This window comes from Nyctibius grandis, chromosome 23 (assembly GCF_013368605.1).
Source record: "Nyctibius grandis isolate bNycGra1 chromosome 23, bNycGra1.pri, whole genome shotgun sequence".
Lineage (NCBI taxonomy): Eukaryota > Metazoa > Chordata > Aves > Nyctibiiformes > Nyctibiidae > Nyctibius > Nyctibius grandis.
This window is the reverse complement of record NC_090680.1, coordinates 1,322,595-1,349,667: the sequence shown is the minus strand read 5'-3', so window position 1 is coordinate 1,349,667 and position 27,073 is coordinate 1,322,595. Positions and strand designations below refer to the sequence as shown.

The 27,073-nt window shown below is 41.7% G+C and overlaps 1 protein-coding gene across 2 annotated transcripts in view; it reads right to left on the bottom strand.

Moving 5' to 3' along the window:
- GSK3B (glycogen synthase kinase 3 beta) overlaps positions 1-27,073 on the bottom strand; it is a 143,620-nt gene that overhangs the window by 52,016 nt on the left and 64,531 nt on the right. For both annotated transcript variants that reach the window (XM_068417571.1, XM_068417572.1), the window contains exons 3-4: positions 13,118-13,201; positions 964-1,074 (exon numbers count right to left, since the gene is read on the bottom strand). In XM_068417571.1, coding sequence (XP_068273672.1) covers positions 964-1,074; positions 13,118-13,201 — 195 coding nt within the window. The remainder of the gene's footprint in view (positions 1-963; positions 1,075-13,117; positions 13,202-27,073) is intronic.

The window sequence follows — 27,073 nt, the reverse complement described above, 5'->3', positions numbered from 1 at the left end:
GATATGCCATTTACAATTCACACATATACAGTTATGGCACAAGACTTCGTTATTAGAATAATTACTCCTTGTAGCTTTCACCTTCATAACTTTCATCACCTTTCAATCAAATTAAAGTTTTTTCTTAAGCCCACTCTCACGTTAAGCATTACACTTTTAGAGAAGAGTCTGGAGAAATCAGTGCGAATCAGGAATATTTGTTGCTAATTTCCATTTAATGTTACCTGGATGCCATGTTAACAAGTTAATGCCATGTGAAAACATGATCATTGACTAGTGTGTGGATTGCAGTCATCACAATATATGAAACTGAACTATGAGACCCAGATGAGTCTCGTGTTTGGGGAAAAAAAAAAAGTTCTATTCATTTTAACCACTTTGTAAAAGATGACAAAAGATGCAGACAACTTAGGTGAGGTTTTGAGGCTACAATGTGTATACAAACATCCTACCCCATGTAGCTCTTCAAGACAAGAGCTAAAGAGCTCCAAGTGGGGACAAAACCATGCCTTTCATGCCCACAACAGAAGCACATGAACTCTTACCCATACGCCAGGAAAAGGGGAAGACAATAGATAACACTATTCTTCCTGACATCCTCTTTCAGTTCCTGACCTTTGTATTACTGTGTCATCATCATCTCAGGAAACTGAAGCTGCTAATCTGGCTGGTGTAAAGTCTCTAAGCTGCTTAAAAAACAAAACATTGTCCCAACACTCGGTTTCCCCCACCTATTCCAAGATTTTTGTGAAGCAAGAAATTGGGAGTGCTTGCTCTAGGCTTCTTGCCTCTATTGTTCCTTCGCCGTAACAAATAATCATTCTAATATTTTTTTTTTCCCTTGCCTCAAGATGTATGCGCTCCTAAAAATTTCAGAAAACTAATTAAGTCAGAAAAGAGGGATCCACAGAGTCTATTCCTATAATATCCTTCTTCATTTAACCACATCTCCCAGTTACCTACCTTGACATAAATCATAGGGAGTGTCTGTTTGGCCCGACTATAATGTCTGGCAACTCTGTATACTGTTTCAGGAACATAGTCCAGCACCAAGTTGAGGTACACCTCATCTTTCTGAAAGAGAACAGAGAAGAAGGGAAAAAAAAAAAATCAGCAATAGATTTGAAGCATGAAGTACAATTACAGCATTCAGAGAAGCCAACAGGATGAGAAAGCTGTGGACATTTTAAGTATATGTCTTTAACGGGCGTGTGAGCTGCCCCCAAACTGTTTTTCCTTTAAGCTTTGCCCTTGTGCACTAATACTTAAGTCAAACATATGTTTAAGGTCACATTAATTAATATGGTCTCCAACATGAGGCACTTTCTGATTATAAATGCAGACAAGGGTATAATTCAATATTTTCATTAGGAGCTATTTCAAGGTGACACCCGCATCATTATTTAAAGCAGTCTATTAACCCATTAGTCCCTTACCTGCCAAAACCCAAGAACTTCAAATTTTCAAGTCCCAAACTCACCCCCCACAACTACACATCAAGAAGAAGTTTAAAAACCCTGCATCTTTTAGAAATGTTACTTTGATCTTATTGAATTCCTAACTGTTAAGGGATTAATAATACACATTAACCATTCGTAGACAGTAAGCCACATTTGTAACCATTTTGTTCACACTCATTTTGATGTCCTGGTTATCTCCAACTTAAGCATATGAACTTACTCATGGCAAAACAGAACAAGACAGAAACAAAGATGCGAGTATCACTTTTAACATCTAGGATCAGGTTAGGGGTCCCTGTGAACGTAACACAGAGAAACAACAAAAGTAGCTTTATAGTAAAGTACTTTGTTACAGAATACATTAGCAAAGGAAAGCAGGAACAAAGAGGAATTAAATGACAAAGTACCATAATCACATAGTGCCTAACTGTGGAACTGAGAACTTTTAGCAGTAAAACAGGTCTTAAAAAGACTTCTGGTATTTTAATGCAGTCTTCTGTGCAAATCCTATCAGGACTTGAATACATTTAATGCTGGGGAGGGGCGGGGGTGGGCATAATTAACGACATCAACCTGAAAAATAGTTTTTGAAAGCTAGGTGATGAATACGTCAAATGCCTGCCTCTTGGAGAATGGGAAAGTCTTATTGGTAACAAGTCACTGCACAGAGTTCTCTGTTACTGAGGTTGATTACTTTCAGAGGGTTCATGTTCCATATATCAAAAAGATTTACATGAGATATTAGAGAGAGACAGAAAAAAATGAGTAGAAATGGAATTACAGTTATTTCATTCTCCTCTCACAGAACAAGGAGACATGTAAACCAGTAATACATATGACCATTAAACGCCATCTATGCTACTTCACGACAGTGAGTTTTGAGAATTACACAACTCTATTTAGTTCACACTGTCTTTGTTTTACTTTTCTCTCCTTCATTTTTATTTTTCTTTTATGTTCTGTTGGAAACAGGATTAACTCAATGACACGGCATGACACAAGCACAGAAAGATCAAGGCACCTGAATCAGAGAGAGAGATTTTGCACCTACCCACCAATCCTTATGTGTTTTTATGCTACCCACAGTACTTGAACAAACTACATGGGTTTTGTATGGTATTCATAGAATCATTTAGGTTGGAAAAGACCTTTAAGATCATCAAGTCCAACCATTAACCTAGCACTGCCAAGTCCACCACTAAACCACATCCCCTAAACACCATGTCTACATGTCTTTTAAATACCTCCAGGGACGGTGACTCCACCACTTCCCTGGGCAGCCTGTTCCACTGCTTGATAACCCTTTTGGTGAAGAAATCTTTCCTGATATCCAATCTAAACCTCCCCTGGAGCAACTTGAGGCCATTTCCTCTCGTCCTATCACTTGTTACTGGGCAGAAGAGACCGACACTCACCTCGCTACAACCTCCTTCCAGGTACTTGTAGACAGCAATAAGGAGGCTCCCCTGAGCCTCCTTGTCTCCAGCCTCCTCTTCTCTAGATTGAACAACCCCAGTTCCCTCAGCTGCTCCTCATCAGACTTGTGTTCTAGACCCTTCACCAGCCTCGTTGCCCTCCTCTGGACTCTCTCCAGCACCTCAAGGTCTTTCTTGTAGTGAGGGGCCCAAAACTGAACACAGGATTCGAGGTGCGGCCTCACCAGGGCCGAGTACAGGGAGACGATCACTTCCCTAGTCCTGCTGGCCACACTATTTCTGATACAAGCCAGGATGCTGTTGGCCTTCTTGGCCACCTGGGCACACTGCTGGCTCATATTCAGCTGGTTGTCGATCAACACCCCCGGGTCCTTTTCCAACAGGCAGACTTCCAGCCGCTCTTCCCCAGGCCTGTAGCAGTGCATGGGGTTGTTGTGACTCAAGTGCAGGACCCAGCCCTTAGCATTGTTGAACCTCATACAATTGCTCGCGTGTAAATGTGTATTGCACATTATCATCTGGAAGGCGCAAGGCACATGAACACCTTTCCCTTAATTTTGATGTACCCAGAACTTTAATATGCAACTATAAAGGCAAGGCTTATGGTGTGGCCTGTACAAGGAGCAGCATACTCCACTCCTACCACAAGCAACTGACACTTCACAAGTGCCCTAAATGACAACTTTCATGAATTAAAGATGATTCAAGTGTTCTGACCTACCTCCTCCTGATGTAACCTGGCACAAATCTGATAAACGCTCAGAATACAGTTTTCAAGAGCCCTCACCCTTCTCTGCGAGCATGAACTGGATGAAAATAACATCCAAGTTACCTGGATTCCCCTGAACAAGATCCAGTATGAGCCAGAAAGCAGTCATGGCCTGACAAGCTCTGAGGATGATGTAATCTGGTTTGCCTACCTCATGCATTCCTCCTAAACACCTATTTTTCCAGTGACCCAGATGCATTGCAATAGGAAACAGGGTTAGCTCAAAGAGCTTGCCAAATGAGGGCAACTGCTTGAGGATCAAGCGGGAGGATCAAGGCTTATCTTTCCATTACAGGAAGCCTTTTTCAAACCTCACCACATATTCCACACGTGACTTGTTTCCACACTGCCGTTTCAAAGTCACTGGGCTGGGAACCAACCAAGGTAACCTAACCATCAGGAGCACCTCTGAAGCACCTCTACAGAGAACAGAAAGGTCCAGAGGAGACTGCATCATAGAAAAGACAGAAAGCAAACACAAGATGTCATTAAATAACTCCTTCTTACAGACCTTAGGATTAAATAGATTATTAGCTTTCCTCAGCAGGTCAAATGTTTATGCACATCCACCTTCTCTTGTGCCTGATGCAAAGGTTATGACCATGTACTCTTTAAAATGAAAAAGGGGGAGGGCAGGAAGCCAGCTCCTGAAATAGAGGATCAATGTATTTCATCAGGATTTTGACTTTAGCAATGCAGCTCATGTACCTGCAATTGCCTCAGATGTTAGAAACTGGGTTTTGTCCCTTGGTAGATAAATCCTCAGTTGACAAACACTGCTCCAAAATGAGCCACAGCAAAACAACCATGGTCTTGCCATCAAACCACTCTGCACCTCTCAAGAACCGGCACTACTTCACTTCATTTAAGTAACTACTAATACAGACTATGCCATAATAAGAGACACGAGAAAGACTAGGACACAAGAGCCAAAACATTCTAGAAACTTCATCTTTTTCTTTGTATCAGGAATTGGAGATAAAACAGGCTGCAAGTACAACTGCTCTAGCACATGAGCATTACATATTACATGGCTGAAGACAGTGAAATTGAAAACGTTACCCTACTGACACAGGAAAGGCTGCATGGAGGTCTCAAACTCCACTTTTAAAACTCTTCGGTCCTTCAGTCCGCAGAAGTAATCTGTTATAAGCACCATTCAGTTGAGCTTCACTGTGGCCCATATAAAGCAACAACTATTGAATTAAAAGATCCACTCTTCTGGATTGTTCCTTGCAGGGAAAGTACAAAATATTCCTTTTCTGTAATCCTCCTGCCTCAACAAACCCCAAATTAATCCTGAGTCGTTTGTACCAGCTTTCAGTAATTTTTTTTCATATATCACACACACCACATCTACAATGTGCACATGTAACACCACAATCAACGTTAGTCAGCCACAGTCCAATTATTTCCCCTATTTACCACCAACACGATGATAGAAGCCAGGGAGGTCATACACACCAAACTCCAGACTGAGGGCAAAAGCAAAAATCACAGGGCATACTCTGAAGAATATGTCAGCATCTAGCAAGATGTTAGAAGTTATCCTGAACTGGAATTTAAGGAAAATTTCTCTGAGCATCAAGTAATAAGACAAAAAGGTTAAGAAACTATTCTGGGCACTCTTTCTTCTAGGGTGACTAAATTTACTGGTCTGCATTTGGAAAGAATGATGAACATGCTCATTTCTGTTTTCATCTCCTGGCAGATCAGTAACAGTGTGGTGGTGGTTCTGGTGGGGTTTGCAGGTATTTTTTGCACACCCCCCCGCTTTTTTTTTTGTGTTTAAATCCCAGCTCATTTAATTGAGCTAGTCTGCAGATGGCCTCCATGTGATCAGCTATATGAGCACAACCAAGAGGAGATGAACAACACAGGAGTTTCTTAAACTACCTTTGCATTTGGAGAAATAAATGGGGAACTACACTCTGCAGACACTCACTTTACCTGCCTATTCAAGCTAAAAGCACACAGATAAGCGATAAACCTAAAATTCAGGACTGTGCCTCCAGAATGCACTTCTCTTTATTTGAATTATCCCAGGCCATCAGTACTGGAGCTATACGAGGTAGATAAGCCAGTCAGTTTACTCAAGGGGATCATGTTTTCTTTACCATATGATGGCACCCCACCGGTGATGTTTCAGAGGTAGGTGCTACACATGGAGCTGTTACTGACAGGATGGTGACCACGCAAGAGTTCTGTCAAAAAGTGCTGAAGGATTTAACTTGGAGTTGGAAAGCAGGAAAACAGATTTCAGCATTTCATGTGGATTATGCCTTCTATCGGAGTGCATTATTTAAACACCAGAGTGTCAGCATGAGGTAAGATATGCCCTTCACCCTGGCTTAGCCATCTAGATTTAGACAACATACAGGTTCAAAGTCACACACTTTTTGCCCTAGTTTCAAAAAAAGGTTATTTTAGTTTTTCTTAAAGTTACAGCCAGCATGCACTTCACACACCCTTATCAAGCACCATGAAAGACCCACCTTCCTTCTCTTATCTTGAAGGCTAACGTTAAAGATACGACGACTTTGGAACAGCTTTCAAAGACAAAACAAGAATTTCGAGCCTTCTTACTCTAACTACTGAGTAGCCATGAGACACCAAAAAAATTTGAAAATGCAAAAAATGTTGTAGCTGACCTTATTTGCGTGAAGGAATGGTGACATCCAGTGGCCACATGGGCCTGTTCTTACTCGCAGTTTACAATCGCATCTATTTCAAAACAGAGCTGTGGCTGCCACCAAAGTAAAGGATCCATAAGCCTAGATCTATAGCTGCAATTTCACACAGATAACTCCAGGGGGGGAAGAGTAGTTGAAGTGTTCAGAAAGACATCAACACTCCCTATTAGTACTGCAAATGTTGGGCAAAATATCTCCTTTCCTCTTCCCTCACTGTTCACGGTTGAGTTTAAGAACTGAGATCTGTCTCAAGACTTCTGTTTTCATACATACTTGTCAAAACTTATCAGATTATTCTGTAATGCTCGTTACTCTTCAACATAACACAGTCTGATGTAAGTAGGAACTGTCAACTGGGTCAGCTGTGATGGTAGCATAAGGGCAGAAGTCAAGCCTCCCAATGTAATTCAGATTTAAGAACATCCCTGGGTCTTGTTCTAGGACGGTTTGTATTGTCTACCTTTGATTACTGAAAGACTCTAGGTTGTTAGGTGATGCACTAAGCCTTTCTCCTTCATTTAAAAAAAAAAAAGACATTTTCCATCATAGTTTTCCCACTTAAAAAGAGACACTAGTGAAGAAAAAGGTCACTCATTAAGAGAATTTTGGAATCCCTGCCGATTCTTGTTTATTCTATGCACTGTACAGTCCTTAAGCTTTTCGCTGTACTTCCAAGGAAAAATATTTTTATCAAGTTAGAAACAGCCACTCAACATCTAAAAGGTGAGACTGATTTATGATCTTTGACACAGGTGATCTGTGGATATTTGAACCACAGCTCCCAAGCAGGGACTGTGCCGTAAGCTGGCAATAACTCTGTCGGAAGATGAAAATTAACAGATAATGTTGGGGTCACTGGGCTGTCCTGCATACCTTACCATGAAAACAAAAGCAGAGTCTTTGTAGATCCACTGTTTTCTTGCCTGTACACTGCCTTCCACACTGAGCAAAAATTTCTGAATCAGGGTATCATTACAGCAAACTAGGCACAATAATGGTTCAAACTATATGCCTCCTCAGGACAAACAATCCAAGCTGCTCTCCTAACGGCCATCCAACACGGGAAGATGAGAGCAGCAGCTACAGCTGGCAGTGTAATGACTTGAGAACAGAAGAGGGACTAACTGGATGTACTGGGCAGTTCACTGGTCTAGAAAGAAATCAGAGCTTCCCATTTCCACTGCACACATCTACCACATTGAGGATCCAGCCACTGCTGCCTACTCCGCTCTTGCAAAGCCCTACACAGGCAGACAAAACTGCTATTTCTATTAACACAACCTACTCCAAACCAGAGACTGCTCATAACTACAACTGAGGAAATTCCTAGCATGTCGTGAGCCCTAACAGCAGTAACTGATAATCATTATCTGATGACTGGTGCCCTTTTTGAAACGAGCTTGGCAGGCCTCAGGCAAGGACTACAGAGATACCAACATCACAAAACTCCTCATAATTGACATTAATTGCTCCTTTGTTGACAGCACAGCAGATCTGCCAATGATTAAGTGGATCGTAGTGACCAAATTCATCTCTAGTGATGGCCCTTCAGCACATTACTAGGCTGGTGCAAAACATTCACACAGGCACTGTCAATTTGAAATTGGGCTCAAGGCTCTGTCAATTGAACATTTTGTGCAAGAACTTTTTTTTTTTTTTTTAAAAACAGTTCAATTAAGAAACAAAATGGTTCAACTACAAGTACTCAATTTTAACAGGGAACAGAACGGATGGGCCTTACATGAGGACTCATGTGAACACTCTCATGAGAAAGGATGGTAATATTCATGCTTCTTTGAAGGTGGAGGATTTATGTCTTCCTAACAGGGATATGAACCTGGAGAAACACCAACTGTTCAGAAAAGCCCAAACTTGCAAATCAGCCAGTTGCTCCCTTCTTCCAAGTTTATTCATTACAGTTTAATACACTGCTGCCAAAGCACACGTGAGATAGTGCACAGTAGCCTACAGATGCAGCTCAGCTGTATCTCCTGCACGTTTATTTTAAACCTCAGTCTAAGCCTATGGGAGTAAATTTCCATCCTGAGCCTGCATGGACTTTTGGCTGCATGCCCTCACAGCCAAGGCTAAATAAGACTAGAAATCAATTACAGCATGCAGAAGGGCCAGCTTAGCCTCCAAAAAAGAGTCAGCATATTGCCTATTTGTGATCTCCCTGCGCTTCCATATATGCTTTCTTTGACCCCTCTGAATACAAAGCCACCTTAAAGAGGGGAAAAAGAAGTTACATAACCAGAGATGCAATTACTCAACAAAAACTGTATTTACTTTAGTTTTATATGATTTGATGCAGGAACAAATCTCTCCAGTGACTTCTCTTCCTCTTTTGGGCATGGATATGGATCAATCAGACTATTAAACACTCAAAGACATCCACACAAGAAAACCCAACAGTTATGAAACACCACAAAGAAAGATCTAAACCAGAAATAGAAAGGAAAAAAAAATTGGGATTAGGAACTCATTTCAGGTTTTACACAGCTGAATAATTTTACTCAGCAGCCACTGATTTAGGAAGTTAGTTCATGCTATAAAACATTGGGGAATACTCTCAGCAAAGGAGCCAGAGGGATTATTCAGTATGTCTATGTCTGCCCTCCCCTGGAGCACAGCTCAAAAGGTCCTCAGCAGAATTAGGCTAAAAAGGACAGGCAGCAAGACCATCTCCCCCTGCTTCAGTAAATTAACATTTACATTTATATATCATGCTAAATGTGAGGCAGTCCCTGAAATTAAGGAAAAGTAGCAAAAATCAAACCAGAAATGTACACCTTTCTAATACGGTCTGATCTCCCAATGGCAAACTGACAGGCAAACCAGGCATCTTGTTCAAGACCATATCCTAAAGCAGAATACCAAAACTATCAAACACAGCAGAGCTGGGCAGCCCTATAATCCTGCCCATTTTCTTCAAGGATTACCTAGAAAACCACAAATCACAGAAACACAGCACGGAAAAGACTTGTGTCTACTTTCACCAAGAGCATCTTCCATACACAACTCAGCCCATTATTTGGTTCTTCTTCCTTCCCCTCTGGTTCGTTCCACCAGTTATAATTACATATTTTGGACTACTGAAAAGCACATTACAGCTACGAAAGTCAGTGCCCTGCTATCAAATGTCTCATACAGCCTCAGAAAAAAAAGAAATCAGAATCAACTCCGGCAAATTCATTAAGGAAGAGTCTTTTGAAAGAACTGGGTTATCCAACAGGTCTGACAAATGTCTGTAAACTTACAAAAAGAAAGACCCAAGGAGGAAATAGTTATAGAAGCAACCTGAACGCCAAGCCTGTCAGCTGTCATATTAATATATATTACGTGCTCTCTTTGAGCTCTCTTAAACTAGAAATCATTAGTCAAACATGATTAATACGTAGTCAGTACTCAAAACAACTTATATGAAGGTATAAATATATGTGTATGTGTGTATATATATACACACATGTCTATATAGGGTATACCTATATAAAGGCAATACAAATTCAAAGATGCTCAGACAGGAGGGAGTCACCCAGTCACAGACAACAGAGGAGAAGAGATCAGTCAAAGCCAAGTTTGATACCAGATTTCCATGCTGCTAATGCTGGATTGCTTTTGGCAAAAGCAGGAAGGAAGTTTAACGGAATGGGAGACATAAAAAGGAGAGTTCATCACAAGGAAAAACAAAAGATAGGGAGCTCACACATTTCAACCAGTTCCATGGATAGCCCCTAGAAAAAGCAAACAGAGCTCCAAATCTCTACAAGCCAGCTACAACTTTGCTGCAGCTAAGGAATAGTCTTATTAGCAAGTGTTATTTAGGATGGTTTTTCTATTTGATGCTATTTTCTGTTGTTTCTAGTTTTCTAATCAAGAATTAAACCCTCTGTTTTGCTAGAATAAAGCCAGTTTTAAGGTTGCCCAGTGCCTAAAAAAGCCTAGCGATTAAAATGAACTAAAGTGACTACTAAGGCCAACGGCATTCAAAGCGTGCCAGTCTGCCCGGATTTGGAGAAATCCTTTGAGGTGCCTCTAAATTGAGGCAGATTTAAGCTTCTCGGATATTGGCCAAAAAACAAAGAAAGAAAAGTCTCTGGGCTTAGAGACACTGTTGTCAAGCACCAGGGAAGAAGTCCAAGGAACGCTCCAGCTGGAACAGACAGGTGGAGTGATCATGGCAGCATGAAAACCTTTATGCCAGAGAAGGCTTGATATATAGGTATCAAAATTAAGTTCATTGGTGAACTATTTCATTAAAGGGATCAGCAGTATAACAGTTACCTCTGAAATTTTCCCATCACTGCTAGACTTGAGCTAATTAACAGTCCACTGCCATTAATCTGTGCTTATGCTAAGTTCTTCATGAAGACGTAACAATTGCAAGTCCCACTCAACACTATGCTACTGCATTTTCTGCTATATGTTCCTTGGATTTTTACATTAACTCTTCCCATTGGACTTTGCTTCAAGAATCACTTTATATAAAGCTCTGAGTACCTAACACCTAAATCTGCAACCTCTTCCTACATGGCCTTCCTGGTTATCAGACAGGACCTTACACTTTTCTTCCTTTTCCTCCACTCTCCAAAGAGCCAGTTTGATTATGAGGGTAATATGACAGAAAAGATGTTATTGCTTCCCAAACTGACAAAAACATGACAAGAAATGTTATTCTTCCTTCCCAGATGAGCTTCAGAACACCAACTTTCTGCTCTCTAGAGGTTTTCCCAAACAGCAGCCAACAAACTCACAGGCAGTTATCTTCGCATGCTGCCACCTACATGGAAACACTTGCAAGCCAATTATGTATCGTTTTGTACTGAACTGCAAAGAGACCTTGTAACCTGAACTGCAATATTACCACCGCTGATGTTCTGCTGGGTGCACCTTTGCCCTAACGACTGGTTCACGTTTTGCAACAGGGTAGCAGTGGAAATCTCAGAGAGGCATGAAGAGACAAGAGCAGAAAGGAATGTGAAAGAAAACTTCTCACTGAAGCATTAAGATTCACTGGTCATGGATAGAGACCACATTTTTAAAAACAAAACTAGTGTTGCCAAGAATCAGCCATGTGGAGTTGAAACAGCAAAGTGGAAAATCCAGTCTCAAGCTCAACATCAAGTTAAAGATTTCCAAAAGGGTTTTACTCAAGTTACTGTTATACAAAGACTCCTGGAACAGTGTTCTGAGAAGTTTTAACACTTCCACTGTTTGCAGGAGGTTTCTGAAAGCCATTAGATAAGGCTGTTGTCTTCTGCTTGTTTCATGAAATTTTACTTCACTCCAGCCAAGTCACAAGCTGGCCAAACCAAGCCCTCCTTCACAGTATTTCCCTTCTTGTACTCATGCTGCTCGAGGAATTTCTGCTTACATGCAAAATGAGCACAATATAGTTGAAAAAATTACACCGCACAACCAACAAAACAGCAGCCATGTAACACTGGAAATTCTTGCTATCACCATGCAAGGGGAAAGAGAAGGCGAAAGGCTGATGCAAAAAGAAAAAATTGATTCCTGCGAAGTGGTTCTGCAAGCTTTCCACAGGCACAGGCAAGGCACAGGGCCAGGTCTGCTCAAGCACCTCTCAGAAAGGTAACAACGGAGCCCCTTCAATTATCCCTCTGTGCACTGCACAAGACTGCGGTGACCTGCCACCAACAACTTATCCTGGAGATGTGAGCTCCTTCTCTACCTCCAAAGATCATGAAGTGGGTTGGTTGCCTCTCCCATTCTGTTGACCCACTTCATGGCAACAGCAGTTAGTAGCCTTCCAGTAGCTATTAGCTCTCGTCTACAGTCCTTTACAGCATTGGGGACACATGCATCTGAAGACAACTAAGGATGTAATTTGCTTTAAAAAATTAAAAATAACATTTATATGAATTATTATATAATTTATATAAATATTTATAACTATATATAAGAAGATCAGAGAATGTTCAGAAGCCTATTTCTCCACCTCACAGCTTACATTAACTCCCACACGGGCCAGAAAGGTTTGGGTTTTTTTGGCTTAATGGATGACCCTGCTTTAAGCGTGAGGTTGGACCAGATGACATCTTGAGGTCCATTTCATCCTGAATTCTCCTATGATTCCTAAAACGCTGATACACGTACAGACAAGGAAGCTGTTATAACTTCACATTAAAACAAAACCTTGTAACCCTTTAAGAAAACTCAAGGAACTTTTATACCTAGACTGAAAGTAAACATAAATGGCAGTGTCTACTTCTTGCGATTTATTAAATCCAGCTATTTGCTCCTTGTTCTGGAGCATAAGCATTCTGACAAATGCTACGATCAGGCAATCATGCATTGTTCTTTCCTCTGCACTTTGAAACTCAGCCTGTATACGGAACAGATGCACAAGGAAGACCGGGTCTGGGAAAAGTCACAAAAGTGCTTTAGATCTAGAGTGCTTAATGCTGAATCCTATAAAACATATCTGCACATATGGAAAGGTAGTGCTAGAACGTGCAAATGAAGCCTGGCTGTGCTCCACTAAATTCAAAAAGAGGTGGTGTGTATCCAAATCTGTTACGCCATTGTTGTGCTATACTGATAACACTATCCTCATGGACCACACACTTCCAGACTGAAAAAGATCTGCTCCAACATCATCTGTTGGGCACCACTCTAGCATTTTCTCCATGTTATCATGTCTACTACCTTCACACTCCTGCCTCTAGAAATTCAAACAGTTCAGTTATACCCCAGATGGTTACCAGAAGGCACTGTCTTATTTTTCATTCTTACCTTCTCTCCACTAGAGTAGAAGAAATAACGCAATCGGACAATGTTACAATGATCCAGCTTTCTCATAATCTGGAGCTCTCGGTTCTGAAACAGAAAAACAAACAATTAAAAAACCCTTTTCTCACAAAGTTAGAGGACTGTAATGAATACCTTAATATACAGATACAGAAGCTGACAGAACTAAGGAACCAAAGAACAACTGAAGTCAGAAAGAGCCAAAAGCTTTCACACGTTTATTAGTCTTTCTTCCAATTACTTTATCATTAAGAATATTGACATCTTTGAGTACATTGTCCTTCTAAAATAAAGGTCCACAAATCCATCACAAAATCCAAGAATTACCTACTTACATTACCAAAGTTTCAGTGGTAAAAGGCAAAACAACATTAACTTTCCATTTTTATTTTCTGATCTTACAATAATACAAAATATCAGCCAGAATGGCTGGAAGCCTGTCCCCCTTGAATACTGTAAAAATAATGCAAACAATGTAAAAGCAAACATTATATTTCCACCTACACACCTGCCCTCCTCCACACTGCAAAAGAGGTTTGTGATGGAAGATCATTTCCCACACCATTCTCTTTGCAATACCAACAAAAAGCACCCGAAATTGAGGAGGCAACTCAGGTCCCATTTTTGTTCAACCAAGGTTTAACCAGGTTTAGCCAGACAGGATACCAACGTTATTTTCCCATTTTATATCAACCTGAAAAAGCTGTTAAAATAAAATCAGTTCATTACGAGCATGATCAACTGGGGACCTTACTGCAATATCTGTTGCAACTGAGCCCTAAACAAATGAGGGCTCTTACAGCCTAACAGATAAAAATTAATGAAAAGTTGAACTGCAGGTGAATAATAACAAGCAAGTAAAATTAGCACAGCTATATTTGTTATACTTCATTCCACAGCTGTTGCTACAATACTCCGTTTTCCTACGGTCACATTTACACATCACTGTTTTTCCTTCCTCAATTACTACACAATCTGCAGCTTCAAAGATAGAAGGTATCCCAATTTTTACTTGGATCGCAGGGTCGCTAATCATGCACCCGAACTAGCTAGGACCAATACAGGAGACTAATACACCGGTCCTACTAGCATCATTAGCTCTGGCCAACTTCAGGAATATTGGGGAAGAAAATTCTTTAGCCACCACGTTTTCATACCTAAATGCACAAAGTGAACACCTACTTTCTGCAGTGATGCTGTCGAAATAAGGATTTCATATTCTGTGTATCAGAGGGTCACGTATGGTGCCTATCACTGCGATTAAAGCTTGAGGAACTCTGCAGGAACCACTGAGAGCTTCTAATGTGAACATGGCTACAAACTCCGCTTTTAATTCCTCTAAGCCATGTAGCCTTAAAAAAAGGAGGTGTTAGATAGGATGCAGTATCATTAATCCTATCACCCTTGCCACCCGCTGACTGAAAAAAATACTTCAGTATTAGCCAGCTCTTTACAAACACGAGTGACATATCATGTAATTATCAGTTGGCAATTATCCAGCTAGTAGTTAAGGAGACAGCGAGTCCTTCCCTGAGCCTGCCTGGCTTCTGAACCGATTAAAGCCTAAGTCCGTTAGGTGCACACCAAGACAGGCCTATTCTACCCTGAAGGATGAAGAGAGAAACTAAGCGAAAGCAGGAAGATATCTTTGAGGCTTTCACGTATCTCCTGAAATCCCATGGAGTGAATCTGTGAAAGAGGAACACGGACTTCATCACATAACCTCATCAAAACGCCTCATATCTCAGAGAAAAGCGTTCCTCTCTGAGAAAGGAGCTCAAATGTTCTCCACTTACTCATTCTTTATTAAATGCTACCAAAAAGAAGTCAATTTTGAGCATCATGGCTGAGGTTTCTGTGACGCACAGCACAGTTCAGACTTCAGACCAACAGAAAAACCTCATCCTCTCGTCTTGTCCGAACCACATGCCACTGCTGGCTCAGTGGTGTCTCCTTGGACCTTACAACCTGGGGCAGATTTCAACTAGCGAGCCGAAGCAGGGATGGCTCTAGATCCCATCAGTCACCGAAACGCCAATTGTGACAACAGACTAACTTCTCCAGTTGGCTTTTACAGCACTTAACAGTGTTACTACAGGACTGAAACTAACACTGCAAATTCCAGCACCTCAACCAAATTCCACCAGCAAGTCACAGCACAATGTAAGGCAAGTAATTTCTTTCTCCCTTTCTCTCACTGGCTGTGAGATGGGAATAATACCTTTTATCTCATGGAATCACTGGAAGAAACATGAATGCACTAAGCATGAATGTGCAGATATTATTTTGGCAATATCTCTACTAGCTCCTTAAAATAAACATATATACTCTAAATCAGGTTAACCTTTCATGTTCTTTAGATAGTATGTATATGCTGATTGGATACACTTGTAAAAAAAAAAAATCAGAAGTTATTATAATGCTAGGCTGAAGTTATATTTATACTTTGGTATCTCTTTCTAGCACAAGCGCAGTCCGTGCCCACTTTGATGCCCTTCCACTCTGACCCATCGTCTTCAGCTCTCATCCTGACCATCTGCAGCAGCTGCACAAACAGTGCTGCAAGAGGTGCTAATATCAGGGATAACTCATAAATCAGTTACACAGTAACCTATATCTCGCATCCTATGCCTAGACAGAAGGAAACAAATTTAAACAGTCATCTTATTCAAATAGTCACCTCAGCCATCTTAAACCCAAGCTGACTTCTAATCATGACTCCGGGGTGGAGTTAAAACTGCAAATACTCAAACAGTTGCAAAGCTCAAACTGGATGTGGTGGGGGAACAGCTACTGATGTTCATGTAACAGACTGATGCTTTAAAGAACTCCTTTTTTCCCAGATGAATACTTCAAGTAGTCTCACTTTACCATGTATTTCCCTGTATACATCTTAAACAAATAACAGCCTTTTCACATTTTAAGGTGGGCTATTAATTACCAGTGCACAAATGCACTGAGGGGGAAAAAAATACCAGATTATAAACAGGGAACCTGTAGTGAAGTGAACAGTGCCAGATGTCCTACACCGAGTACAAGAGAGAAAATGCATGTCTAAATATAATGCAAACTAAAACCATTTCAAAACATGCTGATGAGAAAGGCTGACAGTGCATGATCAAAATACAGGGTGGATGAAAACGTAAAGCTCGCGCTTATCCTTAACTCATCATTTTAGTCTTTCAAGAGACATGGATTTAAAGTCAAACACTCAAAGAGTAAGTTGTTCTTGTTATTCTTCTTTCGCATTCTCCCACCCATTCACGTGAAGAGAAGGGTTTAGTTTTCTTACTGAGAGTATCAGGCCTGGTAAGCACTGAAGAAAGCAACACCCTTCGACACCAGCCTTGCCACAAGAGAGGACCCAGCAGACTTCTGTCCACACCGAAACACAGAGCTCCTGCAGCACATGTTCCTTTGAGAAGCCACAAACCAACAGGACTGTGAACAGATTACTCAATTTCTGTTGCAGTTCGATTTCTTTATCTACAATATATTTCTTTATGCAGAAGGCAGGGGGCTGCTGACACACAACTCCAGAAGACTGCTTTACGGTGAGTGCATTTGAGCCCTTCACTAACTACTGAAGCAAACATGACAAACTCCTCTTCATCACTTCTGAAGACAACCTTCCTAGCCCACTCTACCACATTTCTTATTCTTCAGTAACATTTGTCTCACAGTGAAGAGCTGGAGCAGGGAGCCACAGGCAAAGCTAGGAAACTAGTTTCCAGTGGGAGGCAGAGAGGCAGTGATGAAGCAGCAGGGCTTGCCTTTTTTTTTTTTCCTCCCCTGCTTCCTTCCACTTGAAGAGCCTGAATGACAAGTCACCTCCACTCACCTTCACCCCCTGCACAGCCGAGCCTGCCCAGGAAACAGGCTCAGGCCGAGACCTTGAGAGATTTAAAGCATTTTCATACAGCAGAAAGATGACTCTTTAACCTGACCATCTCCCACCGCAAGAAAAAGGCTGGACTCCCAAGCACAGGGCAGCAGGCACATGCTGACAGAGGTCTTTCAGTGTGATTCTAGCCAGCTAAGCTGAATGCCTTGCAGAGACAGCTGCTTGCACAACATTTGAACCATACGTCCGAGGCTCAGCTTTGTAAAACGTACCGAGACGAAACACTGCAGACCACAGAGGAAGCCATCGTGCTCACCGCAAGCTGCCTGTGGTGCAGAATTAGCACCTGAGAGGTCACCAAGGGGTAGTGGGATCCCCAAGATCAGCATATTTTCACTAATATCATTACTAAAGCTCCAATCCCAGTATGTCTAGTTTATCCTAAGCTTAGTGGGACAGACTGCACAATAAAAGCTGTACCACATCTTTTCTACAAATTCCTGAAGCTGCCTGACCCATTCCTCAAAGGTGGATTTCAAACACCATCAATCACAAGGCTACTTTTTTTCTGACAGCAAAAATTACTCTATGGCTTACAGAACTAACTGCCCTTCCCAGATATATGATAATTGAGTCATTTTACAGAATAAAGGCTAATTCTTACGTTCTTCCGTATTTGCCCCAAACTATCACTGATAGACATCAGTGCCTGGAGGAAAAAGAAGTACAAAAGGGGCTTAACCACAGGGACCTGGGCTGGGAATCTGCCCATGCCAGTCATCCAGAGCTCACCACCCATGACCAAGTCCATTTTATAGGCAAGCAATTTCAAGCAGAGATAAATGTCAACAAGGATCACAGTTTTCCTCATTTACATTTGAGGCGTGGATTAAGCCAAAGCCCCAGCCTCCTTCTCCTGCCAGCCACAGCATATTTCCAACTCCAGCAGACCTAAGTTGGGACGGTCTCCATTTTTAAGCACACCTATTAGTCTCAAACTCATACAATCACGACCTTTAATCCAGAAATACAGGCCAATACCAACAAACAAACACTGTTTATTAAATATCTATATAACATAGCAAGAGCTGTAATGCCACAACAACCACCACTCAGTTAGTGCTGGTCCATCGACGGTTGTCAAATACTTGCAGCCCAGCAGACCTAACACACAGGTCAGAAAGTCCAGATATCACGTCCTGTTCCAGCCTCTACCAATGTGTAACACAGGCATGTGCATAGAAGCTGCTTTGAGGGTTTGCATTTGTAAAAGCACTTTGACTTCTATCATCCAAACAGTCCTAGAGACATAGATACAATGCTAATTAATAAATTGTTAACATTCAGGGCTTCCCCAAGGGAAAAAGGAAAAAAATAAAAATAAATAAATAAAAAAAATCAGTGATAGCCATCAGCAGTTTACAGTACAAATATAAAATTGCTGCATTAAATACTCCTACAACCCAACCCCTTCGCTGCACCTCTTCCTGCCTGCCATTCCTAAGAATCCCAACCCTCAAACAAGGGAAAACCCAAACGCTAAGTGCCTATACAGCATGAGAATAACGAGTTCACATGCACCGTGCCATGCAAGTGTGGTGAGTGGAGGAAGCTGATGGGGGGGGTCAAGACACAGAATGCTTGTGCATGCATTTCTGTGCAACCTGGTGAACTGCAGCTGCATCACGCTCTGTTTTCCTTCAAAACTAAAAGGAATGCAAAGTCTCCAAACCCAGCTTCATTTCACTACCAAGTTGCACAACGCTGCCAAACTTTCCACTGTTTGTCCTCATCTAAAAATCTGATAATTAAGATCCTGAAGCAAAAAAGGATGGAGACACACAGCAGGGTTGCACCGCAAAAAGTTTCTGAAACGCTGGCCTGCAAACACCCAGAGTCAGATGCGCAAAATGCGTGCGTCAGCTGTATTCTAGCCAAAATTTATGACTGAGCACAGCGACCTTCAGCCCTGGCACGGGTACAGATCAGGGCAGAAAGCGTCGGCTCCAGACACAGCAGCAGGCAGGACCTGCCTGAAGAGGCCAGCGGGCAGAGCGTGCTGGGCTGGAGCTGGGGCCAGGCCAGGGCAAGCCGAAGGCGCAGTGTTCAGGCAAGCGTAGGTGGGGCCACCAGCGCGCTCCCAATCTGCAAACCCATGATTTATTACAGCTCGACTGAAATTGAAGAGCAGACAGGGGCAGCAAGAGGAAAAAACGTGCTTGAAACTAAAGCTCTAGAATAATGAGGGAAGCAAAAAGTCACACAGACACCACAAATGTGGGCTGGACTTCATTAATCCCTTAAGAACTAGACAGATTTGAACCCCAACTCAGTAATGAGCAAGCTGACCAAAAGGCGTACTGGATGAAAATCTGAGATACCAACATACACCTTGTCTCCTCTCTGTTAATTCTTTTTATTGTATTACTGCCCCAAATAAAGTCAGGCATTACATCCCTTCTCATGAAGGGACTACGTGCTTTGAACTTCCTAACTCGCCCCCTACTCAGCCAGCAATGGCAAGTGCCATATTATGTCATCTCCAGCCTTCTCTAGCCAACGTAGGACACCGTCCCCTAGGCAGAAAACTTGAGCTTCATACAGCTGTTACACACAGTTTCCTGTAACTGGAGACAGAAATGGCTTATTTGTGTTCTTAAGAGAACATACAACAAGCATCAATCTCTTGGGAGAACAGAAGAAAAATTCTGACTCTTCTTTCATTTCCTCCCCATATCTCAGCAGTTAATTGAAGGGTGGAAGCCAAATTCTTCGTTAGCTTGTCGCTGGCTCTTTGAATGGAAGTGGAGTTTGAGAGCCTCTCAGAGGCTTAATACCATCTCGAAATTCCTGCCAGCTCAGGAAGCTCAAGACTAAACTTGGAACGCAGACTGATTTCTGGCATCATGTCACTTCCAGACCACAACCTGAAATTCACTTAATCATTTTCAAGTGGTTGTTTCAAATATTGTGACCTGATGAACAGCTCGTTTCTACACTTCAGTTCTACAGCATCTACTGTGCTCTGCCAGCAGCGAGTCCAGATGCAGCAGGAATTACAGTGTACCCAAGGTAAAGGTTAGAAAAAGAGAACTAGGTCTGAAACTCAGACAGATGGTTCAAGTCCATTATAACACTGAAATAAAGTGCAGGAAGGAGAATAATTGAAAGGAAAAGTACTTTCTAAAAGGCAGCCCTATGCTTTCAGAGATAATAGCCATTCTTTTTCAGAGGTAGCACAGAGGATCTCTGTTCAAAGCCTCTGAAAGAAAAATGATTTTTACTGTAATAGAAACAGCAGACAGATTTTTCCTCGTGTTTTGATTTTTAACTCTTCAACTAGGAAGAAGAAAGTAAGTATAAGTATGCCTATGACATCAGCCCTCAGGGAGTCTGCAACATCTACAGAAGCTTACACCTGCAATCACAACTGGAATAGGTTGCAATTAATCTATTAATCAAATAAGTTCCAATCTCCCACGGGCATAAGACATTTGCTGGGTTACTAATCACTATGTTATTAAACATCAATGAAATGCTTTATTACTCTTGGCCTTCTCTTCTTACCTATGATGCAGCAGATGTTTCATGCAGACAGATTCCAAAGGACTTGCAAAACAAAAATAATTTCACCTCACCCTCCAAAAAAAATTATTTCTTTATTTAGGGAACAGGTAAGTGCTGCCTCCAATGTTTATTTTTCCTCTGTCTCAGGACTATTGCTACATGACACGAAGATGTCTGATGCTAAAAGTCGTTAGGGGCTTTAACTTCAACCGAAATGGAAATTTCTGACTCCTTAAGACCTTAGAGGAAACATCCAAATTAGGATGCGAGAAAGGGAAATGACAAGTGAAGACTGGGCAGGGAGCAAAGGGGGAGTGGAACTGGCAAGCAGAATTAGCTGCTTGCAGATGATTATTTGCCAAGCAGAATTAAATCTTCCAGAAGTATGAGTCTTAATAATGAGCTCCCAGATGACCAAGCTTTTAAAAGGTTAAGCATTCCCTGCTGAATTCAGTTGGAGACTGGGCAGCTCCTCCTCTGGGGTGGGGGAATGGGAGAGGAAATCGGCGCAGCTCCAGCAGGGAAGTTAAAATAGGGACTTACACTCCTTACCTTTTGCATATATAAAATAAGCCCTTCTCCTCAAATTCCCGGTAGGTTCCCCACCTCCTGGTTTGATAAGTTTATTGTGAGCAAATATCAGCATTTATGAGTCACCGCTACAATTTAAAACCGCCACATGTGAATATCAGATCTGAGATAAACCTAAAATAATAAATACCCCACCAAATTTCAGATGATAGCCACATGTGTATAAGAACGGATCAACAGTCATACTTCATAGTTCTATATATATAAAAACAATTCAAGCTTCCCCAAATACATATCTTCATATTAAAAGGCAGCAGCACATTCTCCGGTATCTGCAAAATAATACCAACAGCTGACCTTTGCTAGATACAAGAAATCTATCATACACTTGAAAGGGAAAGCCAGCTATGTCAAAGTACAAATCCACTATAAAATACCAGAATAGTTAGGGTTTGAGTTTGATAAAACAGGTTATCAGACTTCTTGCTTGAGGGTTTTTTCCTTAGTCAGCGCTAGTGCTTTTCGAACACTGTCCCATTTTTCAAGAAATCATTTCCTTAGGCTAAAGGGTGTCACAGCACTGAAATGAAAAGATTAGGAAATCTTCATATTCACTTCTAGCCTAAATTGCCCCAAAGGAAAGAGTACAGAGAAGAAGAGTAAGTTTTATTAATGATTTGCATAGCAAATCACGGTTTCTACGACAAATTTTAAAAGCAGAGACACAGCACTATGGTTAGATTCACCACTTTGGTCACACTAAAAAGTAACAGGGAGCCCCAAAAGAAAGGAGCAGAGATAAATGATTTCATGTGTCAGGTGAGCACCATGAATTTAGAGTGGCACACATCAACAACACTTCAAAAGGCTGCACTCCCACCTCACAGGCTTCCAAGCTCAGTTTCCCAAGGGCCAGGTCCAGCTGGACCAACACAGGGCAGGGCCAACCTAACCCCTGCAAAGCTCAGCCCTTCTTCCCCAGTATCTTCAAAGATCTGGGAATGTTATGGACTCAGTTGCTCCATTTTCTGATTGGGATAAGACAGCTCTGAATTTAAGCCTACCCCAGGGTAGATGTCACAACCAATGTCTTAGGAACATGTTGCAATGAGAGTCAGCCTCCAGGCCCCGATTCATGAACAGCAGCAGTTTAAACTCGCAGGGCAGAGGCAGCCCTCCACACCCAGCTGTCCACCTCACCCTTCTCCTCCCAGGTGCTGCTGCCCCTGCAGCCAGGACACCTGGGTGGCTCATCAGACACCACCTGATTCACCAGCTTGACACCCAAAGCACAGAACTTACCAGAAATCAAGTTCAACACATACACTAGGTTGCAAACTGTGTTGGTTCAAGAACTGATCCACAGCCACTTTGAAGTTTTTGGTGCAGGGGCGGCGAGTGCGACAGCCATCCCACCTGCCACCACTCGCAAGCCCTCTCTCTTCAGCTCTTTCAAGCATCCAGTCGCTGGCCTCACTGTCAGATATCTGGGCACAACTACAGAGCTGATGCTAGACCAGCAAGTTTTCAGAAAAGGGAAAACAGAAAGCTGCAGTTATAGCTGGGAACTTGGGCAGTAGTGACGCTGCCACTGTATAAGAGAGGGGTAGCTTCGGGAGCATCCTGGCTTCACCTTGCTTCCCGAATAAAATGAGAACTTGCACATAACCCTGTAGCAAGTAAACAGAAGGAGAACTGGTGAAACCAAGGGACTAATGGAAGACAGACAACTTGGTCATACATCATCTTGGCACCACATCACCCAATAGTTCAACAGCAACCATCACCAGATGCTTCCAAGGAAGGCTCAAAAAAGCTTAGTTCCTAGTAATCTGGGACCCTAAAACCTGAAGACACAGAAGTTTAACCTCCCTTACTGAATCTGTAAACAATTTTCAAAAATGCATTTGTAAAACATAAGAGACTCAATGACTTTGTGCACAAATCACTCACGTAAATTATGTTGGAAAGTTTCCTACGTCACCTCCCACCTTTTCAGTGAACTACACATTCTTTTGTGTTTAACCTACAGTACTAGAGGAGATTCTCATAAGGTATCTTCATTAAAACATCCACTGCTACTAGTAGTGCAAGTTGCAAAACCTTTCACTGACCTTGCCATATGCTTTCTACTACAAGATCTTGTTTTCCATAGTTTAAGGAGGTCTCCCACTCCTTATATCACGCAGAACACACATGCTGTGTGGATGAACTGGAGTTGAATAATGAAAAGAGATTTGTTTTTAGGATTTGTTTCTAGGAAGGTATCTAGTACTTCACAGTACCTTATATGTCATAGGAACTGCAGTTGCTAAAAGCTGGTACTCAAGAAAGAGCAGGCTATAAGAGTCTCTGGCTATCAGAAGTGAAGAGACCAGGGATCGAATGCCAGCAGCTTCATCTCCAACTACCCAGAGTTAGTATCTGCAGATCAAGATCAGCAGTCACAGGAGCAAGGTTTGCAATATTGTAGCCAGTGCAGATACAGCTTTTAGCAGGCAAGTTCTCAGGATAGCCCCTAGTAGACAGGAACATTAAGCAGCAACACACTAAAAATGCAAAGAAATACTATCAACTGCCTCATGTTTCCACAGGATTGTGCCCTCTGAGCTGAACTAATTTTCTTGCCCCACCCCTGAACAGTGAACAATGCTCTTCCACATTTTGTTTAAATCAAGCTCTACGCAAAGGGTTCTGAGACCCTTTTGCATTCAAAATCCCAACAGCATGAAATAATGAAGAGTTACTTCCCGCTGAGGACATGGTTCTGCCTGCCTATGTAGGCAAGGCAGCATCACTCCCTACACATTCTAGTGTTTGCTGCACACAAGGTTAGATGAAGACAGAGCCACCATATCTTGAGTTATATTTACATTCAGGAAAATTTAATTCAAATAAATTTTGAAGGTGAATCAGTTAAAACTTCCAACAGAGTTGGCTGGACAGCTGAATTCAGAAGGGTCTCAGCCAAATTTAATTCCCTTTGAAAGCACATGATCTACTCCAGAAGTCACCTACAGATCCATTACCCACAAGCAGGTCCATGCAGACAAGCCAGTAGGACAGGATGCCACAAGCTCAGTGCTCCACCAGGAAGGGACTTTCTACCACCACCTGCACACAGCGCAGTGCATTTGCACGGGGTACAGGCTGTTCCCACTAGCGAGGCGGACCCTTTCCAGGAGATACTCATCAGGTGAGCTCCAAACAAGAGTCCTTGCACTGTTTATCCTTCTCGTTAATTGATGGCCTTCGCGCTGCCACAGAAATTGCTCAATGAGTACACCAACCATCAACTTGCTCTAGTTTTCCTATGTCTCATACTACTTTCTCGTCCTACTAGATCTGTTAGCCCTATGTGAAAGTAGATAACCTTTATGCCTGTTATGCACAGTTACAGAAGCAGAGCTACTGCCTACCAGGAAATCTACTACATTATCTGCAAACCACGTCCTTTTTTGCCTTTTCCCAAGTTTTGTTGACTTTTCAGAAAAAGCCATGCATTGTACCAAGTTCTTGACTATTTGCTCTGGCTCTTCAAATGCTGACTGCGATCATCTACTGTGATTTCCAGCACACTAGGGAAAGAGCATTTCTATTTCATGTGCTTTCACGCTGCTGCTTTTTGCAGGTATCTAAATGACAAGTGGACAGTGTTAATAACCCTAGTGTAAGCAAGGAAGCCTCAGGTCTCACAGACAGGCAATTCCAGTAGTTTACTGTGATGTTGCACCAATAAGAATCTAACCTAGAAAGAACATAGCACTACTTCTTAAAAAAAAAACTACAGAGCTTCTAACATCTTTGCCTCAAGTAAAAATTATCAGCTATTACCATTTTCTAATTTTATAACTCAGAATTGCTCACTATTTATGAAATATATCTACAAATAAGTATTTACCCTTTTTTTAGGAATTCTGCAGAAATCTGTGCTCACCTCAGATCTCCTGCTCTACATCCTGCTGCTCCCTGTCAGACTGAAATGTGCTCACACAGTTGGTCAAGGTCAGAAAGCAAAATAAGTGCATCTGTGTGAGACACTGAATTGAATCATCCTACCATTCCCTTAGCCCATGCACGACATTTTGAAGCAAACTCCAAAGTGCTCATTTCCACACTTACTACTAATTCCCACGTTAGCCAGCAACACATCTTTTTAAAGTTTTCTCTATTATTTACCCATAAAACCAAACTTTTCCACTAAGGTGTCCTACTGGGTTCACACAGGCAACATAAAAAAAAAAGTTCCTAGTGGATGTTCAAGCAGTATGGCTGGGAGCTCAGGAAGAAGTCTGCATGCCCTGCCACATCACTCACATAAGTTGTACTGTCCCATTTCAGGGACTAAGTAGCCTGCAACAAACGATCTCATTTATAATCAATCAACGTGCTTGCACTGTTATACTCATCTGGTATAAATGAGATGCCTGTTTTCAAGCCCAAAAAACTCGGTACAACCTTTATGACTCATGTGTCTGGTGACATTAAACTAAGATGAACGCACAAGGGCCTGCAAACTCAGTCTGATAAGCAGATCCTTGCACAAATCTTCAAATGAAGAAACAGAAGCAGATGAGCCTTCAAAAGATATCAAGTCAGATATTCTGTCTTCATCCTCATAAAATTTAGGAGAGAAAACAAGGAAGGAAATACACTCTAGCTCTCTGTGACAGAGTGCCTTTTGAATTAAAAACAATAAATAATTACAATTAGATCCAGCTATTCTTTTACATATGCATTGTTATTCTTCAATGATTCAGACTGGATGTTTGTATTTTGACTAGTTAGCTGAGGACTACACAGTCTAATCACCATGGCTGAGCTTTCAAAGGAACATCACAAACGAAGAGATGACATGAGCACCTTTGTTTGGCCTGTAACAATTAGACCAGCCTTCAAATTTTAGAAGAACTACAGAATATAGATGTATACAGTCTGGGTATTTGCATTATGACACATATAGACGCCTCGATTACTCATCCCAGCTGTACCAGGCACTACACAAACAAAAACCCACCCTGAAGAAAGCAGACTGCATTTTATTTAGTTAAAAGTTTGTAACATATATTTAAAAATATGATAAGCACCACACCTCACATCTCACACTAAAGAAGCAAAACTGGATTATGAGTGGGTCCCTTCCTTACTCCTGTCCAAAAACCAGTACAAATGCATATGGACTTTTTTTGACATTAGAAAATGTGAGGGAATGACCCAAGTGCGACATGAAGACAAACCAAGCTTTTCTCAGAAAACTGCAATGTAAAATAGCAGAAAAGTAATTCCTTGTATTCTGTAGGCTAAAAATTGTGTTTGTCACTCACATCTCACCTTCTCAGTTGTCCTAGGGACCAGGAAGCACCCAAGTCACAGGAAAAACCAGCAGCGTTGCTGATTCTAGAATACGCCCGACAGTCTGAAGTGCCTCTGCCTCTGCACTACAGATGCTGGACAAAACATTTCAAGTAGCTTTCTTTAGTTATTTTCATGTCTCGGTACTACTTTTCAGAGCAGCAGTAGGCAGTGCACATTGCCTTTAGCAGCAAGGGAAACGGTCATCAGTTATACGGCTCTTAAAGCTTTGAAAACTTCCCAGAAGCAGCATACCAGTTCGTTCTAAAACGTCAGGTCCACTCAAGAAAACAAAAGTGGCAACCAAAAATTATTCGCATCTCCCCATTTCCTTAAACCTTCCTCATTTTATTTGCTGAATTCGAGTTACCCCTCTTCAAGGAGGAACCAGGAATAAAAGAAAAAAAGTAGCTCATTTACAAGGCTTTAAACAAAGCTGAAAGGGCTGAACGACAAGACAGTGCTGGAGGGCACAGAACAGCTGTCTTGGTGACACATGAAAAGATCTGTCCCCACTCTTGCCTTCAGAAAGCCTCCACCAAGCAGCACGTGGGTCTCTTCTGTCCTTCCTATGTCTTGCATTTCATCAGTTATCCCTTCCTTCCCCTCAAGTGTATAGTTACCACAGCAGAGTATCTGAATAACTA